The sequence below is a fragment of the Ctenopharyngodon idella genome, chromosome 4 (assembly GCF_019924925.1).
Source record: "Ctenopharyngodon idella isolate HZGC_01 chromosome 4, HZGC01, whole genome shotgun sequence".
NCBI lineage: Eukaryota > Metazoa > Chordata > Actinopteri > Cypriniformes > Xenocyprididae > Ctenopharyngodon > Ctenopharyngodon idella.
Window position 1 is genome coordinate 26,024,371 of NC_067223.1, and position 27,878 is coordinate 26,052,248.

The window sequence follows — 27,878 nt, forward strand, 5'->3', positions numbered from 1 at the left end:
AAATATGATTCATAGTTCATCTGAATCAACTCTGAACTGACTTGAGCTAAATAACGACACTACTGTCTTTCAGAGTCACTTTACAGCAGAATCTGAACCGTCTCCACAGCTGTTTCCATAATTGATCCTGTTGTTTCCTTCTGTTTATCACTGTGAAGCTGTTTTAACAAACTACATCAGTCCAGACAACATCCCAGCCATCAAAACAACAATGACAGAGATATAGAAGAAGCTGCAAGAGTGGTATTCATTCCTGTTCTGAAAATGTGTTAAAACTGAAGTAACTTGATTTGTAATGTTAAAAAAACATGACAGAGAAAAGATCACATATCACAGAGTCACAGAATTTAGCAGCAGCCTCGTCTGTGAAAGCAAAGACACTTGGCAGCTATTTCAAGATTTCATGTGTTTCCAGAGAAACTTCCTCATTTCAACAGATACTTGATTCATCCAGCAGCTGATGGAGAAGAGGATCCCCTGGCTTGCTGGAAACAGCTCCAGGTTAACTTTACCAGGTTGCAACAGGCAATAGTCATTGGTCATGCCTCAACTCTTGAGTGTCAAGGTCTAAATTATTTATAGAGTCCTTTACAACTACACTGTAGACCAAAAGACTCTACAGTCAGTAAAAACACCATAAAACATCATAGAAAATATATACATCAAAAACAAAGATAAAACAAAATACAGCTCCAAAAACTTCAACAATTAAAACAGAAATTAAGTACATTTTTAAGTGAGATTTACACATCTCAGTGGAGGAAACAGATCTGTTATCAGACGGAAGGGAGAGCTCAGCCTCAAACCAGAGAGTGTCAATGTGCTGCTCTTTTTGTCACTGTTTTTTAAAACACACACGCACACACACACCTTCCAGAAAGCAGGTTTATGTCTTAGAGAAGATGTTTCAGGGTTAGTTTACTTCAGATAAACGTTTCTAAGCTTCAGAGGTTTTCAGCACATGTGAAAGCACAGATTATTTGTCAGTTAATTAAAAATCATTATTATTCAGCGCTACTTTTCCCATCTCACATTTCACAGATCTGCATTCAAAAGTGAAAATATTGTATGTGTTTATGAACTTTATATTTTTGCAATAGAAGTTTTCTATATTTGAAAATGCATGAAAACAACTAAAGAAACATGAAACACGCACCTCAAACAATATTTGTAGACTCTTCTTTTTTCTCTTCTGAACTGTCGTGTTGAACAGCAGCTCTGAAATTTCTTTTGCTCCCTGGAGGAAGTGAAACTGCTTTTAAAGTGTCAGTAACGGTCAGACGTCAGCAAACACACCAACTCTAATCTGTTTTTTATTCAGAAATTTGTGTTCTCAGTAAACTGAACTGAACTTTTTGGAAGTACTTCTTTCAAGTTTGTTAAAACTTGTTTTGAACATTACAGTTTTTTATACAATCACTAGGACCAGTTTCTCAATACTTGAGTCACTTTTTCAAAACTATGTGAGCTGAACTGTGGATCATTTATCAATTATGTGGACAAAATGCATTCAATGACAAAATCTTTCTGTTAGATTAAAATCTCAACCTCAGGTAGAATATTTGTAGTCTCAGTCATCAGTTTAGAAACTGACGCCTCAACCTCTGTGATGTGTGGCAGCAGCAGCGCGAGATCTCGGGAGAATGACCAAGCAGACACAGAGCAAGTGTGGTACAAACATTCTCAGATTTATTCAGGAAGAAGGGTCATATTTATAGGCACAGGTCAAACAACAATCTCCAGGAAGTCTTGAGCATCCAATCATATTAATTAAGAATCAAACCTTACTTTGTATGGCATTTCAAGAAATATAATAACACATAAGAAATGTATGTGCATAAATGTGTGTTTATTTTCAACTTCTGGTTGTGTGTGAGGGTGTCACTGTGTGCAACGACTACTTCTTGTTTTGTCTAGGTTTGTCTATGATGTGCACATAACAGAAAAAGATTGCCCAAGACAATATTGCACAAAGGAAGTCAAAAAGTGACGCCCAAAAAATAAGAAATTATTAACATTTTCAAATTACATGAATTATTTTCTCATTTAGACACAAACTTTAGCAAAACTCTGAACAAAACTTAAGTTCAAAACAAGAAAATAATACAAAACTGAGTAAGACTTTTCTTTCTACAGTAACATATTGAAATATATTCTAAATCTAAAAAATGAAATGCTTTGAAAACAATTAGATGTAGCTGAACACATCTTTCAGTTTCATTACTATCCATTCAAAAGGGGAAACTTCAGAATAGGTTTTTATTAAGTTGGCTTGAAAAAGCCAACTTACTGTAATGCTATTTAAACTTATTATTCTTCTGAGACTAAAATTTCCAACTCTAACTCCTCCTAGAGCTTTAACTCTACAAACTCCAAACTCGGGTCAGACCTTCAGACTGTTCTGACTTGGTGTGCTTTATCTTTTCTAACTGATCCGACTTACGGTTTTCCTAAAAATGACTATTAAATCTCTGAAAAAATCCCTTTGACTTTCATTGACGAAATGTTCAAATGAGCCAAGACTGTTCAAACTCCAACTGTCAGAATTCAAACTACTGAAGCCCATTAGACTCAATTAAATTGCCATTCTATGTACTATTTCTAATCCATTGAAACTCATAAACTCATCTATCTATCTATCTCATATGACCATTTTTCTATCTATCTATCTATCTCATCTAATCTAACCATTTATCTATCAAACTAAATCTATATCTATCAAACTATCAAACAATCAAACTAAATCTATCTATCTCATCTAACCATTTCTCTATCTATCTATCAATCTAAATCTATCTCATCTGACCATTTCTATCTCATAGTAACCACCCAGAACAACCTAGCAACCGCATATCAACCACCCAGAACACTATGGCAACTGCCTAGCAACCACACAAATCACCCTGGTAACATCCTAGCAACCAGCCCGAGTACCCTAGCAACCACATAGCAACACCCTAGCAACCACCCAGAATACCTTAGCAACCGCATAGCAAAACTCCAGCAACCACATAAAACCCTTGCAACCACCTTGAGTACCCTGACCTCTATCTATCTGTCAAAACTACTAAACTAAAACTTAAACTTTCAAAGTGAAAACCTTCAAACTTTAAGCTTTTAAAACTACTTCAAACTTTCTGGACCGGCTTTTTCAAGCCAACTTAAAGTTTGTCTTGACAAACTTTTTTATCTAGTTATTATTATTATTCAATTTGGTACTATTTTCACAAGTAAGGTGTACATTTTCAAAACTCTTAGGACAAAAATCCAAACTGATCACACTTGTAACACAGCTAGTCATTCTTTCAAAACCTGATCTCATGTTTCATTCTAGTTTTACATATTTTCATTCTACATAATCACTGTTTCAAAACAAGATCATTGTGATATCATGTAATGTGAACATTTGGTTCAAATATAATTCTTTCGAAGTGATGGTGCTTTATGTAACGTTATCTAGTGTACATGATAAATTTGTGCTGTCTACTGTATACAGGCCACCAGGGCGCCATCCAGACTTTATCAAAGAATTTGCTGATTTTCTATCGGAGTTAGTACTGGCTGCAGATAAAGTCCTTGTTGGTGGTGATTTTAATATTCATGTAGATAATGAAAAAGACACATTGGGATTGGCATTTATAGACATTCTAAACTCTCTATTGGAGTTAGACAACATGTGTCAGGACCCACTCATTGTCGTAATCATACTTTAGATCTAATATTGTCACAGGGAATCGATATTGATGCCGTTGAAATTCTGCAGCAAAGCGACGACATCTCAGATCATTATCTAGTCTCGTGTATACTACATTTAGCCAAGGCTGCAAAACCGCCACCCTGCCACAAATATGGTAGAACCATCACTTCTACCACTAAAGATTGCTTTATAAATAATCTTCCTAACTCAGTTGCTTATTTGCGCTTAAAGGGTTAGTTCACCCAAAAATGAAATTTGTCATTAAGTACTCACACCAGTAAAACCGTTCATCTTCAGAACACAAATAAAGATATTTTTGATAAAACCTGAGGGTATCTGATCCACACATAGGCAGCAACATCATTGCACCTTTTGACATCCAGAAAGGTAGTTAAAAACATGGTTAAAATTGTCAACGTGACTACAGTGGTTCAACGTTAAAAGGCACAATCTGTAAGAATTTTGCAGTAAAATATACAAAAACCACTAGGCCAGTGTTATATATTTTGTTCAGTTGAGTACTTAAAATATCCCAAATGTTTGCAACTATTTGTAAATTGTGAAAAAATCATGATTTTAACCTAGGATACGGGACGTATATGGGGCTCATTTTTGGCTGGATCCTGCGTTGTGCGGCTCACGGGTTCAGCTTGGGCCAATGCTGAGTTGGCACGTAAACAAGGACGCCTGCACTGAGTTCACTATGTATGACAAATTGTTGAATAAAGTCATTATTTTTGTTTTGTTTTTGCACACAAAAGGTATTCTCATCGTTTCATAAAATTAAGGTTGAACCACTCTTGTCACGTTGACTATTTTAACCATGTTTTCAACTACCTTTCTGGACGTCATAAGGTGCAATGACATTGTTGCCTGTGTGTGGATCAGATACCCTCAGATTTCATCAAAAATATCTTAATTTGTGTTCCAAAGATAAACAAGGTCTTATGGATATGGAACGACATGAGGGTGAGTAATTAATGACAGAAATTTCATTTTTGGGTGAACTAACCCTTTAAAGAACTACCAAAGCCATGGTACAACGAGCACACTTTGGCCCTTAAGAGAGCAGCTAGGAAAAATGGAGCAAAACTAGATTTTTTTTTCTTCTTGCATTTCATGGAAAGAAAGCATTATTGCAAACAGAAAGAAAATGGCCTTAAATATAGTTAGATCTGCTTATTTTTTGACTCTTTTAGTAGAAAACAAACACAACTCTAGGCATTTATTAGTTACAGTGGATAAATTAACAAGAAATAAAGCTTCAGCTTCAGACCAGTGTTCATTTTGACAGCCATTTTTGATTTATTCTTCATCTTCAGACGAAAATGCTTAGACTTAGTCACATTTGAGCCTTTTTTGCCTTTCATAGTTTTAGTCGACGAAAAGTCATTGCATTTTTGTTAACTTTGTCATTACGTTTAGTCAAACTGCAGTTATCAACATTAATTTTGGTAGCTATTTTATATGTAGTCTTTTGACAAAATTAGTCATTATTATTTTTCTCTTTAGACCAATTCAGTTAAGCTTATGAACAATTTGAATCAAGGTAACAGGCTGACATTGCACTCTTAGCAGTAGCACTTGACATAATTAGTCAGCGTCCGCTTTCATGGTGTTCCTGCCGTTAAAGCACTGTTTCTCTGAAATATTCAAAGGTGCATTAAATCTGATATATTCATATTATTAAATTGTATATAAAATTATTTTATTACTATTAGAATAAGACGCATTACCTCTCAAAAATCATTTATCCTTATTTTTGTAACTTTTCTAATGTTTTTCTTGATTACACATCTTAATTTGATGTTAAATTTATTTTGTAACAAGTTAAAAACAAGTTAAATCCGGGAATGTTATTATGATGCTAATTTTTAAGTTGTGATAGCTAATTGCAACATTTAATTTTTTTTTTAGTGTATAAAATGAATATTGGCAGTTGTTGCTCCCATTTTAAAAATAATAGGCTTATTACCAAGCATTCTTTTCAATCTACAATCTAATAAAAGTCTTTAAAAACACCAACTTTCAGTTTCAAACTTTCATTTTCTAGTTAACTGTCCCACTGAAAAGGCAAGACAAGGCAAGTTTATTTATATAGCACATTTCATACACAGTAGTAATTCAGTGCTTTACATAGAAAAGGACTTAAAATAATCATAAAATAATCAAAATATATGCATAAGAAATAAAAATATCATACCTGGCTACCTGAATCACTAAATTTGGGGCTCCCCTGTCTGAATGGAGGAGTCAGAGAGCTTCAGTTCGTGAGACACACTAGTAGAAAGAGCTCTTCTCATAACCCGTTATTGAACAAACTGCTTATATTATGCTTTTATTAGGCATTTTTTTTGGTTTTCATATCTCTAATTGTTTTGTTTTGCAGTGTACACAAGCTCTTTTTAACTGATTTGTGTACAGATCTTTTGAAAGAAGATATAATTACTTTTATGCTTTGAAACTTACCAGTTTACCAGTGACTTTGATTAATAATGTAATAACTAAAACAATTAAAATTTTCAGTTATGCTTTCAGCAAAGGAGCAAAAGAAAGTACAAAGTTATAATCATATAATTCAATGAATCATAAGTTTCATTTTAACCTTATATGTTTTTCCTTTACATCATTAATGTGTTAAATATAGACATATGCAAGCAAAAACAATGCTTGTCCCCAAAACACTGCTTGCATACAGACAGCTGGTCTACTCATATTCAGCCCCGCAAGACCAAGCTTCACCAGCTCAGTTTTTCTTGAGAACAGCATGAATAGGCTGGTCCACCAGCTAGACCAGCACTATACCAGCAATAACCAGCTTGGACCAGCACTAAACTAGCACTAACCAGCCTGGACCAGCATGGAATCCAAGCAGGGTTTTTCAGCAGGGTAATTTTAAGTGTCCTCTGGCATTCAACAAAGAGAGCATCTTGCTGTATCTAGAAAGAGCCAATCGCATTGTTTCGAACCAAGCAAACAGTTGTGATCTTCAATTCACAGTCTTACATCTTTGCTCTTCACATATTGTAAAGGCAGTGTTCCAGGCATTTTCAAAAAAGACCAACAGCAAAGCTTTAAAGGAGTATGCCACCTACTGCTTTGCAAAACAGCACCCATCTGGAAAAGGCAACAGCAGTATTTGAGGATATGTGTGTGCTCTTCACATCAGCAGAAGAAACAGATGTGGTTGATGTTGACAAAGCTTCCCTGGACCTAAAAGTAATGAAAACCGCAATAAACATAGATAAGTCAAGAAACAATGCCAGAGGCCACAGAAACATCAGAAACTGCAACTTCAAGTGTGTGGCAGATCACCATTAACTTCAGTGTTTACTTCCATTTTTGGACAGAACCAACAGCCTCCACTTCAGTAGCAAAACGGGGGGAAAAAATTGATTTTTTCTATCCAGAACTCATTGACATCCTTACGAACATCTACATGAGCATTTCTCCCTCTGAAATGGAGTGCTTATTGGGGATCTTCTGGTTTTCTCAAATCAGCACAGCAAAATGTATGTCGCAACCATCCAAAACTGGGAAACTAACTGTCATGTGGAACAGTGGTATTGGATCAAACAGAACATCCCTCAAACAAAAAAGTTCCTGCGTCCTGCTGACTTTATACACAAAATGTATGGATCCCTACAAGGCAGATACAGAGAACACACAATTAACCAAAATCTCTTACTGCCTACCATGATCCACAACCTAAAGAAAAATTCTTCAGCCAGAAAGAAGACTGGGCAAAGAAAACATGACAAACATAGGACACAATACTTTGAACCACCTCATGTATTGCCACAGCCATCACAAAGTCCAGAAAGCAAACACACACCAGCAACACCAACAATATCAGCCATAAGGAAAACAGCAAAGAAATTGCAGACACACAAATGGACCGGTCAACAAAATCAAAACATGAGTCAAAACAGAGGTACAATACTGTTCCCGATTATATGGATCAAACATTTACAACATCTCAGGACACAGCTGATCAGGGATTAATTCATATCATATCCTTTAAAATTAATTCTATGCATTTAACATCTTTTTAATAATAAAAATATTTGCAAATCAAATACCATTGGTACAAAAACGATTGTGAAGTGGGTAATACACTTTAAGTGTATTACCCCTAACTGTGTCATATATTTATCAAAGACAAAATGAGGTTTGTTTGCCTTGGCAAAAGTGAGTGGATGGAGGTTAAGTGTTGAGGGGGCACAATTATGCACACAATCCAGCAGGATTCATACAGCTGTGGTGTGTTTGTCATGCAGGTATTTTTTTCTTTCTCTCAATTGGTAATTAAAACCTTTATACAGTTGAGACACTAAATACATTTCATTGTTCAATGACAGCAAAGGGGGTTGTCACAAGTTTCCCTGAAGTTCCCTTCCACTTTGACATTGATTCTTCTGTGACCAATATGGAGGAACTTCGTGAGAAATGCCTCGATAAATGAAGCTACTGATCCTGATGAAAGTGCCTATCAACTTCCTAAATGTGGTGATAAAGTTGAAAATGGTGATCTCAGTGGTGTCCAGGATTTGGAGACAATCATGGAAACTGAATGCACAGCAGAGGCTTATCCTGGGACAACTGGTGACTGTGGAAATGGGGTTGAGAGCGATGAAGAAATTCAACAGCCAACTCTGACAACTAGCTTGATGAACTGCGCCATGGAGTATGGTATCACTTTGGATGCACTGACAGCCTTGTTGTCAGTATAAAGGCATCACCACCCATCCATGCCTAAAGATGCTTGGACTCCTCCATACCAAAAGAAATTACACGATCAAGCAGGTGCAGGTGGTGCTTTCTTCTGCTTTGGAATTATAAACTCTGTCACATTTCATAAACAATGCTTGGTTGAAAATTAAACATAGGTGGACACAATCAAATTACAACTCAGTTTTGATGGCTTCCTCTTTATAAGAGTTCAGGTGTCCAGCTATGGCCAGTTTTGGGGTTGCTTGTTTGGTGGAATGTCAAAACCACATCCTCTGGGAGACTACTTGAAAAATCTGGTGACAGACAATAACATCTTAGCAGCTGGGTTTACATTTGAAGGTGAAACTTTGTTCATAAAGATAACTAAGAATGTACTAATATTGCTATTAGTATGCCCTTGTGCATTGAAACTCATTAAAAAGCTCCAATACAAAAAAACAAAACAAAAAAAACCCCACGGTAACACTTTATTTTAGGGTCTTTTAACTAGTTGCTTATTAGCATACATATTACTAGAATATTGGCTATTTATTAGTACTTATTAAGTACATATTAATGCCTTATTCTGCATGACCTTATTCTACATTCTTAATCCTACCCAATACCTAAACTTAACAACTACCTTACTAACTATTAATAAGCAGTAAATTAGGAGTTTATTAAGGGAAAAGTCATAGTTAGTAGTTTATATGTGTTCCCTATACTAAAGTGTTACCAAACACGCAGTGTGTATAGTACGTGTTTGTGTCCAAACAAAGAAACACAGACAACAGATCCAACAGAGATATGGAGATATCAAAGATATCTGTAAAGTAAATTTATCTAATTAATAGAATATTATCCCTTTTCTTTTGCCATCTTCTGTCAAAAAAGATTAAAAAAAATTTACATTTTGAAATGTAAAATTTCTTTGCTTCATTGGAATGAGCTGACACTTGGTGACTTTTGTCACGTTAGCTATGTCAACACATTTTATCCATAAAGTCAAGTGTATTAGGTCTAACATATCATCTAAAATTCTTTTCCTCTGGAAAGGCTCCTCATCGGAGCTCCCTTTCTCTTTTCCGACCTGTGTCACCTTCACAGCTCTATGATATTGTTCATAGTATGAAGCCTTTTTCCAGCATTAAGGCAAGTTGTTACTCCTATTATCAATAGCTCCTTTAGCAAATGGAATTGTACCAGCCACTTTTAAACATGCCATAGTCCAACCACTGTTAATTCATTTCACATTTATTGGGCATCCCAAGATAAAATAGAAGCAAATCGAAAATAATTAGCGTAGCTGCTGTTCATAACATTAACCAATGATAATCATGTGGATTTGATCTGATATAACTGGTGTACAAGGATATGAGATGTATTATGTGAATGCTTGGCTAAAGAGAAGCATCTTTAATCTAGATTTAAACTGGGTGAGCGAGTCTGAGCCCCGAACATTATCAGGAAGGCTATTCCAGAGTTTAGGAGCCAAATGTGAAAACGCTCTCCCTCCTTTAGAGGACTTAGCTATCCTAGGTACAACCAGAAGTCCAGAGTTTTGTGATCTTAAAGAGCGTGAAGGATTGTAGGGTTATAGGTCAGTAGCAGTACTTTATAATCGATACGGAACTTAATACGTAACCAGTGTAGAGATGATAAAATTGGTGTTATATGATCATATTTTCTTGACCTGGTAAGAACTCTAGCAGCTGCATTTTGGACTAATTGTAGCTTGTTTATTGAGGAAGCAGGACAACCAGCTAATAATGGATTACAGTAATCTTGTCGAGACGTCATGAAAGCATGAACTAACTTTTCTGCATCAGAAACAGATAACATATTCCGTATCTTAGCAATGTTTCTGAGGTGGAAGAAGGCTGTTTTTGTAACATATGAAATATGATTTTCAAAGTTCAAGTTGCTGTCTAATATAACACCCAGGTCTTTAACTGTCGAGGATGGAGTAACAGTACATCCTTCTAAATGCAGATTGTAGTCTGAGAGATTCTGTGTACAAGTTTTTGGTTCAGTAAGTTATACCTCATTTATCAGAAGAAAACTACAGGTCATCCAACATTTTATTCCTTTAACACACTCTGTCAGCTTAGATAACTTAGATTTCATCTGGTCGTATTGAAATATAAAACTGAATATCACTGGCATAACAGTATAAAGTAATTCACATTAAGACAGAAGAGTGTAATATATTTGTTTATGACTGTAAAAATCTGTGAAAAAAGTTTCAAAGATGAATTTCATATTCACAAAGGACAAAAAAAAGAACAACTGAACTAAAGAAAAGTAAATGGTGCAGCTACAGGAGTTTATATGTATAAGAAAAAATAAAAAGCCAAACAAGTCAAAATTATAAAGAGGTAAAGGCTGCAAATGGTCATTAAGGTGGACAATCACATTTGGGCCACATTCAGCTGTGGCGTGACCGTAGCCTTACTTTCACACAGATACGAATTTTCTGGTGCCATTTTAAACCGCCGAGCCACTTAAATCTCTTTCCACACGACGAACACAAATGTGGTCTCACATCTGCATGACCTTTCTGGTGTATCTGTAAGTGTGATGGCAAAAGAAATTTTTTATTACACTGATCACAACTAAATAGTCTTTCTTCAGATTGAATGTGTTGAACATTTTTGATATTTCTCCTTTTTCGAAGCCTCTTTCCACTCTCAGAGCACTGCGACTTCTTTCCGCAAGAGTTTTCCACGTGACGTTTCAGGTCTCTTTTATATGTGAAACTCTCCTTACACTGAAGACACTTGAAAGGTTTCTCTCCGGTGTGAAGCCTTGTGTGAATGTCAAGTGCTATTTTCTGACTGAAAATCTTTCCACACTGTTGACAAATAGAACAGTTTTCTCTTGTGTGAAGCCTCATGTGGAAAGTAAGGGTTGTTTCCCGTGTAAAACATTTTCCACACTCAAGACACACAAATGGCTTCTCTCCTGTGTGAGTTGTCATGTGAGCCTTAAGATTTGCTTTGTTTGAGCATCTCTTCCCACACTGTTTGCAGACGTATGGGTTCTCAGGATTGTGAATTCTCATGTGGTCTAAAAATGTTTTTTCATATGCGAAGCTCTTCCCACACTGTTTGCAGGTGTAAGGAGTGTCATCACTGTGACTTATCAGGTGTGCATCAAGGGTTGATTTAAGTCTGAAACTCTTTCCACACTGATCACATGTGAATGGCTTCTCCCCAGTGTGAATTGTCATGTGATTTTTAAGACCTCCTTTGTGCGTGAAGCGAGTCCCACACTGATCACATGTGAAAGGCTTCTCTCCAGTGTGACGTCTCATGTGGGAATCAAGTTGTGCTTTATATGAGAAGTTCTTCCCACACTGTTTGCAGGTGAACTGCTTCTCTGCAGTGCGACGTTTCATAAAAGTGTTGAGGCTTATTTTACAACTTAAATCGTTCTCTCCCGAGTGTTCTTTCTTCATGTGGGAATAAAGTTGCATTTTTTGTTTGAAACTCTTCCCACACTGGTCACATTTGAACGGCTTCTCTCCAGTGTGAACTCTCATGTGGGAATCAACTTGAATTTTTTGTCTGAAACTCTTCCCACACTGACCACATTTAAATGGCTTCTCTCCAGTGTGAATTCTCATGTGAGAATTAAGGCTTCCTTTGTGAACGAAGCTTTTTCCACACTGTTGGCATGTGTAAGGCCTCTCTCCAGTGTGAGTTCTCATGTGCACTTTAAGGTTTTGTTTATGATTGCAAGTCTTCCCACACTGTTTGCAGGTGAACTGCTTCTCTGCAGTGCAACTTTTTATAAAAGTGTTGAGGCTTATGTTACAACTTAAATCGTTCTCTCCCGAGTGTTCTTTCTTCATGTGGGAATAAAGTTGCATTTTTTGTTTAAAACTCTTCCCACACTGGTCACATTTGAACGGCTTCTCTCCAGTGTGAACTCTCATGTGGGAATCAACTTGAATTTTTTGTCTGAAACTCTTCCCACACTGATCACATTTAAATGGTTTCTCTCCAGTGTGAATTCTCATGTGGGAATTAAGGTTTCCTTTTTCAGTAAAGCTCTTTCCACACTGTTGGCATGTGTAAGGCCTCTCTCCAGTGTGAGTTCTCATGTGCACTTTAAGGTTTTGTTTATGATTGCAAGTCTTTCCACACTGAGAGCAGGTGAAGACACTGTTAGATTCAGTCTTCTGAACTCTTTTTCGTGATGAAGTTGTTTCAGTCTGCACAGATTTTTCATATCGATCTTTCTCTTCTTTTTCTTTCAGTTGTTGATTCTGTTTTTCCAGTGCCATCAGGTCTAAAGCAAAAATAAATACAAGTTAACACCAGTTTAATTGTTCAAAGCGAAGATAAAAGTATTAATAAATCAAAAACAAACATTATGCAACAAAACTGTGTTATTTTAGACTAGTCCTGAATCTGCCATTCAGGTCTAAAATATTAGAAACATATAGTCCTCTTCACTATGCTCTGGTACTTGTGACCAATATCATTCAGGATTTAAAGTCAAGTTTTTAATGTATGTTTGTTGTTTGCAATATGAATTTGCACATGGTTTGTCTTAAAGCACAAGTCAACAACATTGCTGAATATTTTGTTTAAAACTGCAGCAATCTAAAGACAGTTTCAAAAAAGCGGTCTGAAATTACTGATGTTTGTGAAGTCACAAACTACCTTGTAACCAAGTGGATCTCTGAGCTCGTGCGAGTGAGTGGAGGTGGGGCTTATTAGCATATTTATAGATCCGCATTTTTTAAATGAAGCAAGGGTGTAGAGTTACATTCAGGCTATTTTTAAATTTGGTGATAAAAGATGAGTTTTAAGGGATTACAATTATTGACTATAGTTGAACTTTAAGCAGCATAATTCATTAAAGTGATACGGTGGTGTGAATTGATTATTTTTTTGCACATTTGTCACACTTTAATGTTTCAGCTATCAAGCTAATTTAAATATGAATCAAAGATAACAAGTAAACATAACATGCAGTTTTTATTATGAATGGAAAACAAAATCCAAACCCACATGGCCCTGTGTGAAAAAGTGCTTGCCCCTAAACCTAATAACTGGTTGGGCCACCCTTAGCAGCAACAACTGCAATCAAGCGTTTGCGATAACTTGCAATAAGTCTGTTACAGCGCTGTGGAGGAATTTCGGCCCACTCATCTTTGCAGAATTGTTGTAATTCAGCCACATTAGAGGATATTTGAGCATGAACAACCTTTTTAAGGTCATGCCACAGCATCTCAGTAGGATTGAGGTCAGGACTTTGACTAGGTCATTCCAAAGTCTTCATTTTGTTTTCTTCAGTCATTCAGAGGTGAACTTGCTGGTGTGTTTTGGATCATTGTCCTGCTGCAGAACCCACGTTCACTTCAGCTTGAGGTCACGAACAGATAGCCGGACATTGTCCTTCAGGATTTTTTGGTAGACAGCAGAATTCATGGTTCCATTTATCACAGCAAGTCTTCCAGGTCCTGAAGCAGCAAAACAGCCCCAGACCATCACTCTACCATCACCATATTTTACTGTTGGTATGATGTTCTTTTTCTGAAATGCTGTGTTAATTTTACGCTAGACGTAATGGGACACACGCCTTCCAAAAAGTTCAACTTTTGTCTCGTCAGTCCACAGAGTATTTTCCCAAAGGTCTTGAGGATCATCAAGATATTTTCTGGCAAAACTGAGCCTTTATGTTCTTTTTGCTCAGCAGCGGGGGAAGAGCACTTCACACAGGGCCATGTGGGTTTGGATTTTGTTTTCCCTTCATAATAAAAACCTTCAATTAAAAGCTGCATGGTGTGTTTACTTGTGTTATCTTTGATTCATATTTAAATTTGTTTGATGATCTGAAACATTAAAGTGTGACAAACATGCAATAAAATAAAAAAAATCAGGAAGGGGGCAAGCACTTTTTCACACCACTGTACATGACCTGCTATTGGCATCTAATCATGAGTACATCTTTCTTCTAGATCACAACTTTCTTTTGGATATCTTGAGAATCATGTTTTCATTTGTCATTAAGGATTAGCCAGGTTTAGGTCAAATCTATGCCAATACTTTCTGTAAACAAATAGACATTTCATCAAACAAGTATGGAGTGCAGCAGGGCTCAGTATTAGGCCCTCTTATTTTCTCCTTGTATATGCTGTCCCTGAGCAACATTATCATTAGTTCACACTATGTTTTGTCAACGAAACTCGTACAGTTGTGCGGTTTCATCACGTTGTGAGGACATGTAAAACCAAGTTAGCAGAAAGTAATTTTGCAGCTGTATCAATCAACTGATAATATAAAAAACATAATTAATAATTAAAATAATCACCAATTAATTGTCAGTACAAGGACAAAACATCCTCCGATATCTATGTTTCATCACCCTGTTTTTATGTGCATTTTGAAGTCTCGCATCAGAAACAAGGGATGGAAATGCCAAATATCGAATAAAAATCCTTTAATTTGCTAAAAAGTTTTTACACCCGTTTGAGGTGGTTTTTGACTTGTGCGAAAAAGAGTTAATGCAAATAATGGGAGATGGAAACTTTTTGCTGAATAAATTCTGACATAGCGAACATTAAACCCACGTGACTAATCGTAATCGACTGTTTCCACTGATGGTGCTATACCAGAAAACATTGATTCTGTTATGATGCATTAATTCTGGATGTACCAGCGCTCGTTATATTTATGTATATGCAATGCATTTCCCCTCAGAGCTCGCCGTGGATAGAGTCATGTGCACTTTTGTACTGGATGAATGTGATGAATTTTTCAGGCTTGTCCTCTCATGTGTATGACGCTTAATAAAGTCAAAGAGTTCAGAAGGTTCTTGTTTATTGTTTTCTTATTCATAAGTGTTTAGGAAAACCTTTCACGAACGCTCGGTCACAGTATTTTATTTACTGTTGGTTACTAGGTTACCAATACCACAATCATCCGCTCTAAAAACTTGATGGAAATGCACCTAATTCGCATTTTTCTTTTCTTTTTTTGCGAACTTTGAAAAGATTCGCTTCACGTTGGGATGGAAACCCTGCTAATGTCAAGAGGAGCCAGAGATAATAACACTTAACAACTGAAACTCTCTCCATACTGATATAAAAACAGTTCTCACCTGAGTGTTTTGTCTTTTCGTGGCATGTAAGGTTTAGTTTACGTGCAAATCTCTTTCCACAATAATCACATGTGAACAGCTTCTCTCCAGTGTGACTCATCATGTGAAAATCAAGGCTTGTTTTCTGAATGAAACTCTTTCCACACTGTTGACATGTGAAAGGCTTCTCTCCAGTGTGAATTTTTATGTGCCTTTTAAGGTTATGTTTCGTAGTGATTTTCTTTCCACAATGCGGGCAGGTGAAGTCACTGTTAGATTCAGTCTTCTGAACTTTATTTAGTGGAGTTGTTTCAGTCTGTATAGATTTTTCTACATCCATGAAATCATGTCTCTTATATTGATCTTTCTCTTCTTTTTCATTCAGTTCTTGATTCTTTTCTTTGAGTGCCATCGGGTCTGAAGCACAAAACAAAACAAACACAAGTTAATGGCAGTTTAATGGCTCAAATCAATTCTGATATTTTAATAAGGATCTAATGACTGAGTTCAGATTTGAGAATGAAACCAACCTGTTTGTTCCTCATTATCATCTTGTTTCATACTGAAAGTTTCTTTAATCCTCATCTCATTACTCTCCTCTTTAATAAACACCATCTTTGTTTGTTCCTCAGTATTACCATGTTTCACACTGAATGCTTCTTCAATCTTCATGTCTACGCTCTCCTCTTTAATAAACTTCATCTTTATAATAGTGTCACGTGGATCTTCACCAGGAGTTTTTCTGTGTGTTTGTCCTGCTTCAGATGAGAATAATTAACAGAAAAACACATCCAAACTAAAACTAACCACTAGGTGTCAGTAGCATTACACTTACCTGTAGAGTGTGCAGATTTCGAGTCAGTAGATATAGACCAGAGTAGACCTGAAATAGAATAAAAGATAAGTTTTAAAATTTACAAAACTGCTTATTTACTGGATTAAGAAACATTGGAAACACTTTAACATTACGTTCATTAGCTAACATGAACTAATACTGAACTACACTTATACAGCATTTATTAATCTTTGATGAATCGGTGAACTGGACTGGAAATATTGATCACGAATGGCGTAAGTTTAAACAGAGATTCGCGCTGCACCTGCAAGCAGTGGGCCTTGATTAAGCGTCGGATACGGAAGATTGCATTGCTACTCACCATCACGGGACCTCAGTCAATAGAGCTGTTTAATAAGTTGTTTTGTGCGGAAGTGACAGTTCAACTGTAGCTACAGTTCCACTAACAGAGAAGTTCGGTCACACTTGTAGTTCGGTTTGTTTGGTCCGGACTAAAAGAAAAAAAAAAAATTAGCAATTAACATTCAGATAGGCAATTTTATCACCGAACCAAAGGCATAGGGATATATTCACAACCTGATTGGTCGGATTTTATAACGTATTGCCTATTTTGAGACAGAACTTTCTGAACATCCAAAACAATGCTGTGCTCGTTGTGTGTTCGTAGCCTGCATATGATGGTATTTTGGCCAGCCAGGGATGTGAAGAGCTTATAAAATGTGTAAAGGAGTCAAAATAGCGGCGGGAATCCCTCCGTCACACACACAAATGATCTGCTGTGTGGAGACGCCGTCTGATGCCTGTGATGGGCAAACTCACAACTATGGCGAGAAAAACCGATATGCGTGAGTATTCTGTCCTTTTTAGGGTCTCATCTTCCTGTTTTTGGTTCATTTACATGTCTTTGGTCCATGTTGTGTTCATATATCATTTGAGACTTCACCAGAGTTCGTTTGGAAGCGTTCCAAGACCCATCTTTTCAGCGGTCTCGGTCCGCTTGTTTGGTGCGCACCAAGATTCGGATGGCAGCGTTCACACATTTTCAAATGAACCGCACTAACAGAATCTCACCGGAGTTCGTTTTAATCGAACCAAACATGACAAGTGTGAACGCACCCTGAAACAGCAAAAGGAGAAAGAACTGTTTAACTGCAAGGGTGTACTCACACTAGGTGCTCTGAACTGTGCCCGAGCGCGTTTGACCCCCAAAGCCCGGTTGGTTTGACTAGTGTGATCGCTCTGTCCCAGGTGCGGTTCGTTTAGCCATCCCTGGCCCGCTTGACAGAGGTGGGCCAGAGCACGGTACGGATGCAGTGAGAGCGCTAACCGTGCCTGAGCATGGAACAGCTACTACTCGTGTGCGCTACGGTCATCATTATGACAGCAAACATCTTTTTCAATTAATGTAATTAGTTTGAGTATTTGGATTTATTGCAGGTCTGGATGATGATTGATGAGAAGGAACTGTAGTTTGCAAGTAAAGCTGCGAATTCATACATTAACATCAGTCTTCTTAATAATCTTCTATCCGTGCAGCACAATCTAATGAAAATCTTCGTATGGCATAAACAAAGACAGCCGTGGAGAGTCGATCAGACTCTGTTTAGCTGAATTACCGTGCTATTCCACTTTGTCTCCTGTGGAAATCCTGATGGGCTGCAGATGACCGACCACACTTCCTTTCTTCCTAGCAACATCGAACACCTGAAACAAAACAAAAGCACCATGAGAAATGCATTCAGGTTTAATTCACAGTACTGAGAAGATCAAAACGCACAGTAAAGCCTCTGATAGACTTAACCTGTGAATAGTGCTTAACAAAACATTTGAGTTTTCATAAAACGAAAAGAAAATGTAATCTGTTGACTATTACTGTGATTGCAATGTAAATAACTCTTGAGGCTGAGTACAGTGATTGCTTAGTGGTTAACTAACCTGTAAGTTTGCATAAATAGTTGTAATAACTTGTTCTTTGCGTCTAAAGGACAAAAGATGTAGTGATAGAGTGTATTTGTAGATGTGAGCACTAACACTAACCATTAAATGACTAAAAACACTCAAACTAGCACTACAGACTCATAAAAGAACACAAACTATACACAACTCTTCATATTTAGGCATTTATGGTTTACATTTTCACGAACACATTTCTTATTGGTTAGTAGAAGCCATCATTACACATGATTGTGTTTGTGCTGAATCGTTTTGCATCATGTTTTTTGACTCAAGAGTTTCATAAAGCTCATTTCTTGCCTGAATTCGTGTTTGTGCTAAACTGAATCACGATACATCGTTTGTAAAAGCTATAAAGTTGCCTGAATTTGGTTGCATTGACGTAAATACTTTAAACGCTTAAAATACAAACCTTTCTTCAGCCGAATCACAATCGATGTTTACTAGGAGCGCAGCGCAGCCTTGTGACGCCACACCGCCATGCCAAAATAAAAGTCCTGTTCACGCGCTGCTGCTGTCTAAAATCACAGAAGTGCACAGAAAATTTTAAATAGATGTCAGAGTTGATTTATTGGTGAAATACATATTTAAAGTACTTAGTGTGAGATTCTGTCTAAAAGGCACAACTTTAATGTCTGAGTGTAGAAACCATAGTGACAAATATCATTTACAAGTAAAATATATAATAAAATATACAGTATAGTGTGTGATTATTTTATATAATATGGTTGCCATTCTGACATTTTTAGTGGTTCTGGATAAGGCACAGTAAATGTGTTATGTCCTTTATAAATAATACTAATACTAATAAACATACTTTTTATGGTATCACATAAAAATATACATCTGAATATATCAAACTCAAAAGATTAACAGCTGTTTTTTTGTTGCCCAATCACATTGTGCCTCGTTTTTTTTAAACTTCTGCATCCCACCGCTCTTTTCACTCCCCATTAGCAATTGTGTTGCTAGATTTAACTTTTCATACCACCCTCGAAACCTTTTTTATTTTTCAAAAAGTACACTGCAACAAATCTAGCTTTTTTTTTTTTTTATATTTATTTGGCATCCACATCCATCCATCATAAACGTACTCCACACAGCTCTGGGGGTTAATAAAGGCCTTCTGAAGCGAAGCGATGCATTTGTGTAAAAGAAATATCCATATTTAACAAGTTATTAAGTAAAATATCTAGCTTCCGCCAGACCGCGTCAGTTACGCTTTTTTCATAAGTTGAATACAGTAGGCAGTCTGGTGGAATTATAAAATATAAATATTATATAAACTTTTGTCTTATGCAGTTTTGTAGAAAAATCTGTTTAAAACCAATTCCATTATGTCCATTACGGGATTGAAAATAAAAGGTGTCCAGATAAGAGAAGAAAATAATAATAATAATAAATAATAATAAGAGCTTTAATGCCTGAGGTGGGATTTATGTGGTTATATGATGTGGGGTACATTTAGAAAATTAAGTTAAAAAAATAATTTTTTGTTCAAGTTGAAATTTTACCGAATCCCAGGAATTACCCAAATAATCCACTGCAGTGCAACATGTTATCTATTGGTACATATTTGTTTGTCTTTGTGTTTTTAAAGAAGTCTGTGGCCCCTGTCTTTATTTTTTTTATTATTATTTTTTTTACAGTTTTGCCTTTTATCTATTGGCAGATTTTATATTTTCTGCACATCAATGTGACAACATGTTTAAATATGTACTCCTCTGACCATTTTATCTCTTTTTTTTTTTTTTTTTTTTTGTGTATATGAAAGTTTTAGGCCTTCACAGACAGGATTTAGACTAAGCCAGGATTACTGGTGTGCATCTTGAGACAATGGCACTGACATATTTTAAGATATGTAAGTACAAGTTTCTTCCAGTTAAAACAGCTCAAACATGCATTTTAGTGTAGGACTAGCTGAAGCCTCGTCTGTGGAACCGGAGGTGAGAGTGTGAACGGGACTTTTGTTTTGGTATGCCCATGTGACGCCATAAGGCCGCGTCGCGCTGCTGCTCTGTTGTGATTCACTTAAGAAAGGTTTGTGTTTTTAATCATTTAAAGCGTTTAAATCTGAGCAAACCGTTCTGATAATTTTAGTTTTTACATGAATTGTAAAACGAACATAACATCGTAATGCTGTAAGTAAAGACAGAAAGATGCATCTCGTTTCGCTTCATAATACATCAGTGAATCAATTTATTTTTAGTTTCTTCTGTGATAATTAATTTAGCCTATGTATTAATATACTTGTTTATTTATTCCTTTATTTAATTATTTACTTCTATCGCGGGAAATGAGAATCGCGATCCATCATTTTGCGAGCAGAAATAAAGAAAATCGGACAATAAACAGACAATATGACTCAATTTGAAAACTTTGCACAAATTATGCCTGTGAATGAGTCTTAAATCACAGTCAGTTATTCTCTACAGACAGTGGAAGTGTAGTGATATGGGAAAATAGAAGAATTAATACTTCTTTTTTTGTCAGTCAGTGTTTGAAATAAAGCTGTTTTTGATTGATCAATTACTGATTATTGTGCTGTTCAGGACGTGATAAAGACTTATTATATGACTAATAAGAATATTAATAATTATTTTTATTTGTTATAGTATTAGTGGCATTAAAATGTTTTGTTGTACAATGTAACAAAACAAAAAAGTGCTGACGAGTAATCTAATTTTGGTGATGCAGATTAAAACATTTTCAAAACCCGTTATAACTAATTTACAAATGCCTGTTTTTTTGCCGTGGTTTCATTAACTGACAAATAAAATGACATTTATTTATAAAGCACATTTAAAAACAACAAAAGTTGAACAAAAGTGCTGTACAATTATTAAAATATAATAAAATTAACAGAGTAAGAGAGCAAGAGATAGTCTTGTGCTTTTTCCCTGTTTGCGTGTTAGTTACGTTAGTACAGGGCGTATATGAACAATGATTCAAAGGAGAAGCGATCATGTTGAAGAGACCATCTGAGATTGTGAAGTCTTCAAAAAACTGAGAAAAGAGCAGAGCAGTACCCCTAAGAGTTTTTCTGAATCGGCACAGCAGCTGTTCTGCAAGGTCTGGCAAGAAATACCACCTGCGACGATCACCTGAAGTCATGCGAAACAAGGAGAAGCTACAATTTATCCTTACAATGTACTACAGCAAGTGCAGCACCATCATCGGATGCTAGGCGTGAGTTTGTAGAAGACTAAGCTGTGTGAGCAGAGGCTGATATCCCGCTCGAGAAAATGAAGAAGTTGCGGCCGTTTCTAGTCAAACACTGCTAGCGAGGAGGATCGTTGTCTGAGAATGAAAGCAGCCTTCGTCAAACACACTTTCCTCACGTTTTTGACCAACACATGGAAGCAGTACTTCACAAGATCAGTGGGAAGAAAATGTCTGTTGTGGTTGATGAAAGAATGTAAGACACTCCTCACAGACGAGCATGAAGCACTATCAGAGCTGAACCAAGACGCTGGCTATCATGTGTTTTAATGGAGATGTTTGTGTGAGAATGGACTAACTTACAGCACTTTGACAAAAAATCCAGTTTTTTTTGTTCTGGATTTTGAAATTCAGTGGGTTTTTTTTATTTTTATTAAGTTCTGTATTGAAGCAGTTTAAAATGATACCAGTGTATTTTTAAATGTAAACATTTAATAAATTACTCTTAAATTGTATAAGTTTCATGATTTCAATTGAAAACCGACTGTTAGTCTGCTATGAGCGAGAGATGGAGAGGAGGAGCGCTAAAATAAAACCCTGCCCTCTATTCAATATTCCGTTTCACTTGGAAATACGTCACAACACTGGAGAAAAGTCGTTTGCAACTTCCGGTTCACGGGGACTTTAATATTACTTTGATAATATTAGTTAAAGGTGCAATATGTAATATTTTTGCAGTAAAATATCCAAAAACCACTAGGCCAGTGTTATATTTTGTTCACTTGAGTACTTACAATATCCCAAATGTTTCCAACTATTTGTAAATCATGAGAAAATAGCAATTTTAACCAAGGCTCCGGGATGTGTGAGGAGTCGCCTGTGAATCGCGTCATACCCGCGTTACCCTCGGTTTCCGGTATTATTTTGTAGAAACCATGGAAACACCAAAGACGCTTTAATATATTACATGTTTTAATATGCAAGGGAACAACTGTTTTGATATATTTATAGACAGAAAACTAATTATTGTTATATAGCTCAACACGTTAAGTCTTATTGCTTAAATCTAATTTTCTTGATTTTTTGCGAGTACCATGCTTTACCATGCCTCAGAGAAAAACACTATTTTGTCATAGCATAATCAGATGCAGCTTTATTTTTAGTAACAGTAATACAGAATTTTCTCCATCATACAATAAGTTTTAAAATGAATTACATGCCATTTATCAACACAAGCCATCCAGCATTTAATATGATAATCTAAAATCGATCTATCTTACTGCACTGTGTCTCAAACAAGTGTCTCGCAGCAGCCGCTGAGCGAGCGCACAGAGTAATGTTATAACATCATTTTCAACACTCTCAAATGTATCTAATATGATAAACAGAGCTGCGTTACCTCATACTCATGACCGGAAAAGCGGAAGCGGCGCCGGCGACTGTGTCATAATAAAAGTTCAGCTGCTCGTGAGGCGTGTGTTGCGCAATCGCTCCAGCGGCCTCGTTCAGCTCCCACAACACTCGGTCCTGCTCTGCTTCATACTACAGTAATGTTAATAATCGCCTCCATGAACATGATTTCTTCCAGAGTCTTATCCCTATTCTTTTGCACCGTCCGTTGAGGTGAAGACCACATGTCCCAGGATTCCGCGCTCAAACTTGGCGTCATCAAGCTATGCCTTTGTTTTGAATAGGCCTCTAGTGACCTCTAGCGGACAGATATCCTACATACTGCACCTTTAAATAACATTATTGGGAAAACAAGCTAAATATCATCTTGATATCAAAGGCATCAGCTATTGGCAATATTTCACTATTGTCGATACACAATATCGACTATGAAATAAAACTCATGTCTATTCCCACATACAGCCAGCATCAGTCTGGCCCTTCTCCATGCTCTACTATGCAACTGACCGTTCGCAAAGACCCGCCTCCTTTAGTTACTGTTGCTATGTCCGACAAGCCTTGCCGATCCCTCGCCACACATCATGTTCTTATGCAGTGAAAAATACATTGCAGAGCAAAGAGGACGCTGACAATGCGTCCACAGACAAGACAGAGCAGGTTACTTTTGATATGAAACAATGTCTCAAATTTAAAATGTTATCATTTTTAAAGAAATTCAAACAATAAATACAGTTTTTTTGGCTCTTTAATGTGTCGTGACAGATGCTGTAGTGCCTTAGTTCAAACGTCTCCTGAACCGATCATCTCTTCCTACTAGTTCGTTTTATAGCATCAAATAAACATGAATGAACATCAGAAGGAATGTTGTTTTAATCGCGGAAAGACGGTACACACCATTTTTTAAGTTCAAGTCCACCCATGTTAATCTGCTAACTCTGACTGACTGCTTTGTCGGACAAAATGGCAGATTCGGCGTTATGATTGGTTAGATTGCCTGTCAATCAAACTCCTGGCGAAGGGTCAATTAAAGTCCCCACGAAATCAACATTGAAGTTTATTGGTTTTTTGTAAGAATACGCTAGCCTTACTGTTATCTATAAACTAGTGTGCTCCAAAAAAAAGACAAAATTCACATTTAGAAGATATCAGCGTTCAAAACTCACTTCCGCCAATATGGATCAATGATTTTGATGACATCACGCTGCACTTCACCTTCTCATTAGATTTTCTGTCCAATCAAATGCTCTCTAGAATCTAGAGTGTCCCGCCCCCTACATTATAAATAGACGCTGAAGCTGTGGCTGAAATCGGTTCAATTACATGACAACAGTGATTTGTTGGCCTGAAAACTCAAACTTTTGAAAACAGGTTTCAGAGTGCAAGTTTTTGAAAACGGTACCATTATCCTCTCTGTGTAAACTACAAAAATGCGAATTTGTGAAAATGGTGACATCATGCACATGCGTATTATGTGCTCAGTCTATAGGTGAAGTGCTGTCAAAGATTGCCTAGCTGTGCATGCTTGTAGTCACTTCAGACAGAAAGACATCGCCATCTACTGGCCTGGCAGCATAATACATTTTTTGTTGCTATATTTTACTTTCTGTTAATTATTCTCATCTTAAACAGGACAGAGCATACAAAAAACACAGAGAAACTCCTGGTGAAACGGCTGAGATCCACGTGACAGATGGCATTTATTAAAGAGGAGAGTGAAGACGTGGAGATTGAGGAAGTATTCAGAGTGAAACATGAAGAAACTGAGGAACAAACAGGTTGGTTTCATTCTCAAAGCCGAACTCAGTCATTTGATCCTTATTAAAATGTCCAGCTCTACAGAAATGAATGATATTTTTGAAGAGTGTCCCAATTAAAATGCTTTTAATGGACAAGGAGCGGGTCGCCTCATGTGGACAGACATGTAGAGATCACATAATAGAGAAGTAGTATTAGAAGTAGTCTAAACAAAACAATCATTTAGTGTTAGCATTAAGCTCAATATGTACTCCTTCATTTCTATCATTTAATTAAGCAACATTATCTAAAAACATTGTTTTGTATAAAGCAAGAGGTAAAATTTAATAGTTGTCTATAAATTATTATTTATTTTTTTCTTCTCATCCTCAAATATCAAACTGGTGTCTAGTAACCATGACTTTTTCCCCTCAGTCAGACTGATTGAAACATCTGTGCATCTTTTACTCCTGGAAGCTGTTTAAAAGATCAAATCAGATCATAGTAGTTGCTGAAAGTGTGTTCAGGTTTGTGTCCATCAGATGGTTAGTGCTCAGACTGTGTCTGGACGGACTGTGAGCTTCACAGCTGAACCAGTGCTGTAGGCAACACCAAAGAACTGAACTAAACTGGGTATAAACAGAGATTGTACTATTATAGGGAGATGAGAGGGTCTGTATCTCTTAACATTGGAGAAAGCGTTATGGCTAACTAATGTGGCACCTCTCAGCCTATCGTGAAATGGCCTCTGGTCTCCTTTCCTGCGTACTGGCAGTCTTTACCGCAGCGTTAGCATCAGCCTGTAAAATTTGTTTTCTAATGGTTGTAGGCTTGTCATCTAGTGGCTTTGGTATAAATACAAAATGAGGCACTAAAATAGACTCAGGTGAATCTAATCAATCAACTAATCAGAAACCATGTCAACCAACAAGGGCATACGCAGAAACTATGACTATCGGCATAAACATTGAATGATCTGTAAGCATTACATAGTTTTGGGCTCTACTAAACTTTATTAATCTATAATAAATTTATATGCATTTAGTCAAGACAATCTATTGAACCATTTACACAGACTATAAACTATGAGATCTAAAATTATTTCTTATTCTGTGGTTCCCTCTAGTGGACAACATTATTACAAAATGTTGTAGTCTGTCGGCCATTTTAAGTTGGGAAACATTTCTTTTTCTAACTTCTCCTAAACCACTTGATTGATTCACATGAAATTTTGTATGTATCATCTATGACACAGTTATCAAAAGAATTTTAATTTGTCAAACCGTTTATGCCCATTCATTTTGCAGCCATGGCTCCATTTGCAACTTTTTGTAAAAAAGTTGCACAAAATCTCCAACATTTAACGAACGATTTGGTGGACAGTGGCGGTCCTAGAGGCAAAGTTGCTCAGAATAAGGAGTTCTACCATGTGGTATGGTGCAACAGAAATGGCAGCTCTCATCAGTTGGGCAATATGGTGGTTGCACCAGAGCGACCTTTAGCAAAATTTAGACGCACCGGCAGGAAAAAGGGTCGCAAAATGCAACCATTTGATCGCAGTCTGGAGCCCTGATGTGGCTATTGTGGTTCGGGGTCAAATCGCCACCAATTGGCCTCCTTTATTTACCCACTTAAATACATCTGCCCTCTTTGTGATGATGGTGCCATAGTGCTTGAGCCTTTTATCGCTGCTTACAGATATATTGATGGCTTTGATGTGTCTTGCTTTGTGCCATTAAACTGGGGTTAACATGTGTTTGTCCTTTTTTGCCTTAGACCTGATGGTGCTGAAAGAGGAAAGTCAAGATGTGAATGAAACAGAAGAGAAAGATCAGTTTGGGAAACATCGTGATTTAACAACTGGAGAATCATTTAGTTGTTCACAGACTGAAAAGACTTCACAAAAAAGAGCTCAAAAGACAGCGAATAGAAGTTATTTCACCTGCCAACAGTGTGGAAGGAGATTCACTCAAAAAGGAAATCTTAAAACTCACATGAGAATTCACACTGGAGAGAAGCCTTACACATGTCAACAGTGTGGAAAGAGTTTCACACATCAAGGAACCCTTTATACCCACATGATAGTTCACACTGGAGAGAGCTCTTACACCTGCAAAATCTGTGGAAAAACCTTGACACGAAAAGGTAATCTTAAGATTCACATGAGAACTCACACCGGAGAGAAACCTTTCACATGTGAACAGTGTGGAAAATGTTTCACACGTAAAGAAAGCCTTAATAACCATGTGAGGATTCACTTGAAAGATAGCTGTTGTATATGCCATCAGTGTGGAATGAGTTTCACAGACAAGAAGCAACTAAAGACACATGTAATAACTCACACCGGAGAGAAGCCTTACATGTGCCATCACTGTGGAATGAGCTGCGCAAACAACACAAACCTTAAAGTCCACGTGAGAGTTCACACTGGAGAGAAGCCTTACAGCTGCCATCAATGTGGAAAGAGCTTCCCTCGAAAAGAAAGTCTTAAGACTCACATGAGAAGTCACACTGGAGAGAAGCCTTACGCCTGTAAACTGTGTGGAAAGAGTTTCACACATAAAGGAACCCGTTATAGCCACATGAAAGTTCACAATGGAGGGAAGCGTTTTACATATCTTTAGTGTGAGAAGAGATTCAAACATTAAATAGATCTAAAAAGTCATTTGCAGAGTCATTCTTCCAGTGCTCTGAGAGTAATAAGAGGTTTAGAACAAGGAGCAATTTCACCTGTTCATTCACTCTGGAGGAAGTAGGTAACCCGCGGGTCCTCGTAAAGCCTGTAAAAGCATTAATTTCACTTTTAACAACTTGAAAATCCATAAAAAGTCTTAAATATTGGGGAAAAGTCCTAACCGTTTGCAAAGGTTTAAAATGTTTGCAGCACAAACAGAGTAGACTCTTAAAAAGGCAAACATGTTTTTGATTGGCTGGAGATTGTGATCGTCACTGATTTGCATGCTAACAGAGCTGCTAGATCGATTTGGTGTGTTTAGGTGGTTTAAGTGGCATGAAAATACCCAATTCTCAAACTGGTTAAAACCGGCATTTGTAAGAAATGCATGTGTAAGAAATGATTTAAACTTGGCTCTATGGGTGTTAAGGCAGTGGAATTGGACATTCAAGGAGAAAAGCACAAGCGATATGTGCGATAGTGGCAAGTCATAACTCGTACACTTCTAACAACAACATTGACCCAGTTTTTAACCAAATCTTCCCAACTCCGAGCTTGTGAAAACATTCATATGTGGACAAGACAAAACTGCCTATATCATCAGGTCTGGTTTGGCTCAGTAAATATTATGTTTCCTTGCTTAC

The 27,878-nt window shown here is 36.9% G+C and overlaps 3 protein-coding genes across 10 annotated transcripts in view; 1 reads left to right on the forward strand and 2 right to left on the reverse strand.

Annotated features, from left to right (window-relative positions):
- Positions 1–1,652, reverse strand: part of LOC127511070 (NLR family CARD domain-containing protein 3-like) — a 146,690-nt gene extending 145,038 nt beyond the window's left edge. For 3 of the 4 annotated variants that reach the window (XM_051891469.1, XM_051891466.1, XM_051891464.1), the window contains exon 1: positions 1,157–1,535. The gene's annotated coding sequence lies outside the window, so the exon portion shown is untranslated. The other variant, XM_051891465.1, reaches the window with a different exon arrangement.
- An 8,959-nt stretch (positions 1,653–10,611) lies between these two features.
- Positions 10,612–18,734, reverse strand: LOC127511079 (zinc finger protein 431-like). Of its 5 annotated transcripts, none has more exons than XM_051891504.1 (7): positions 18,667–18,734; positions 17,918–18,005; positions 16,663–16,792; positions 16,341–16,388; positions 16,036–16,260; positions 15,527–15,922; positions 10,612–12,706 (listed from the first exon to the last, which is right to left on the reverse strand). In XM_051891504.1, the coding sequence occupies exons 5-7, from the start codon at positions 16,205–16,207 to the stop codon at positions 10,839–10,841; spliced, it is 2,436 nt and encodes an 811-aa protein (XP_051747464.1). In that variant the 5' UTR covers positions 16,208–16,260; positions 16,341–16,388; positions 16,663–16,792; positions 17,918–18,005; positions 18,667–18,734; the 3' UTR covers positions 10,612–10,838. The 5 variants fall into 5 exon arrangements, with proteins under 5 accessions (XP_051747464.1, XP_051747465.1, XP_051747468.1 ...); XM_051891505.1 differs by having other exon boundaries at positions 16,036–16,263; XM_051891508.1 differs by lacking the exon at positions 16,663–16,792 and having other exon boundaries at positions 18,667–18,727.
- Positions 18,735–19,741: 1,007 nt separating this feature from the next.
- LOC127511229 (gastrula zinc finger protein XlCGF8.2DB-like) lies at positions 19,742–27,459 on the forward strand. Its single transcript, XM_051891998.1, has 3 exons — positions 19,742–20,294; positions 24,456–24,601; positions 26,337–27,459. The coding sequence occupies exons 2-3, from the start codon at positions 24,517–24,519 to the stop codon at positions 27,182–27,184; spliced, it is 933 nt and encodes a 310-aa protein (XP_051747958.1). The 5' UTR covers positions 19,742–20,294; positions 24,456–24,516; the 3' UTR covers positions 27,185–27,459.
- The last annotated feature ends 419 nt before the right edge of the window (positions 27,460–27,878 follow it).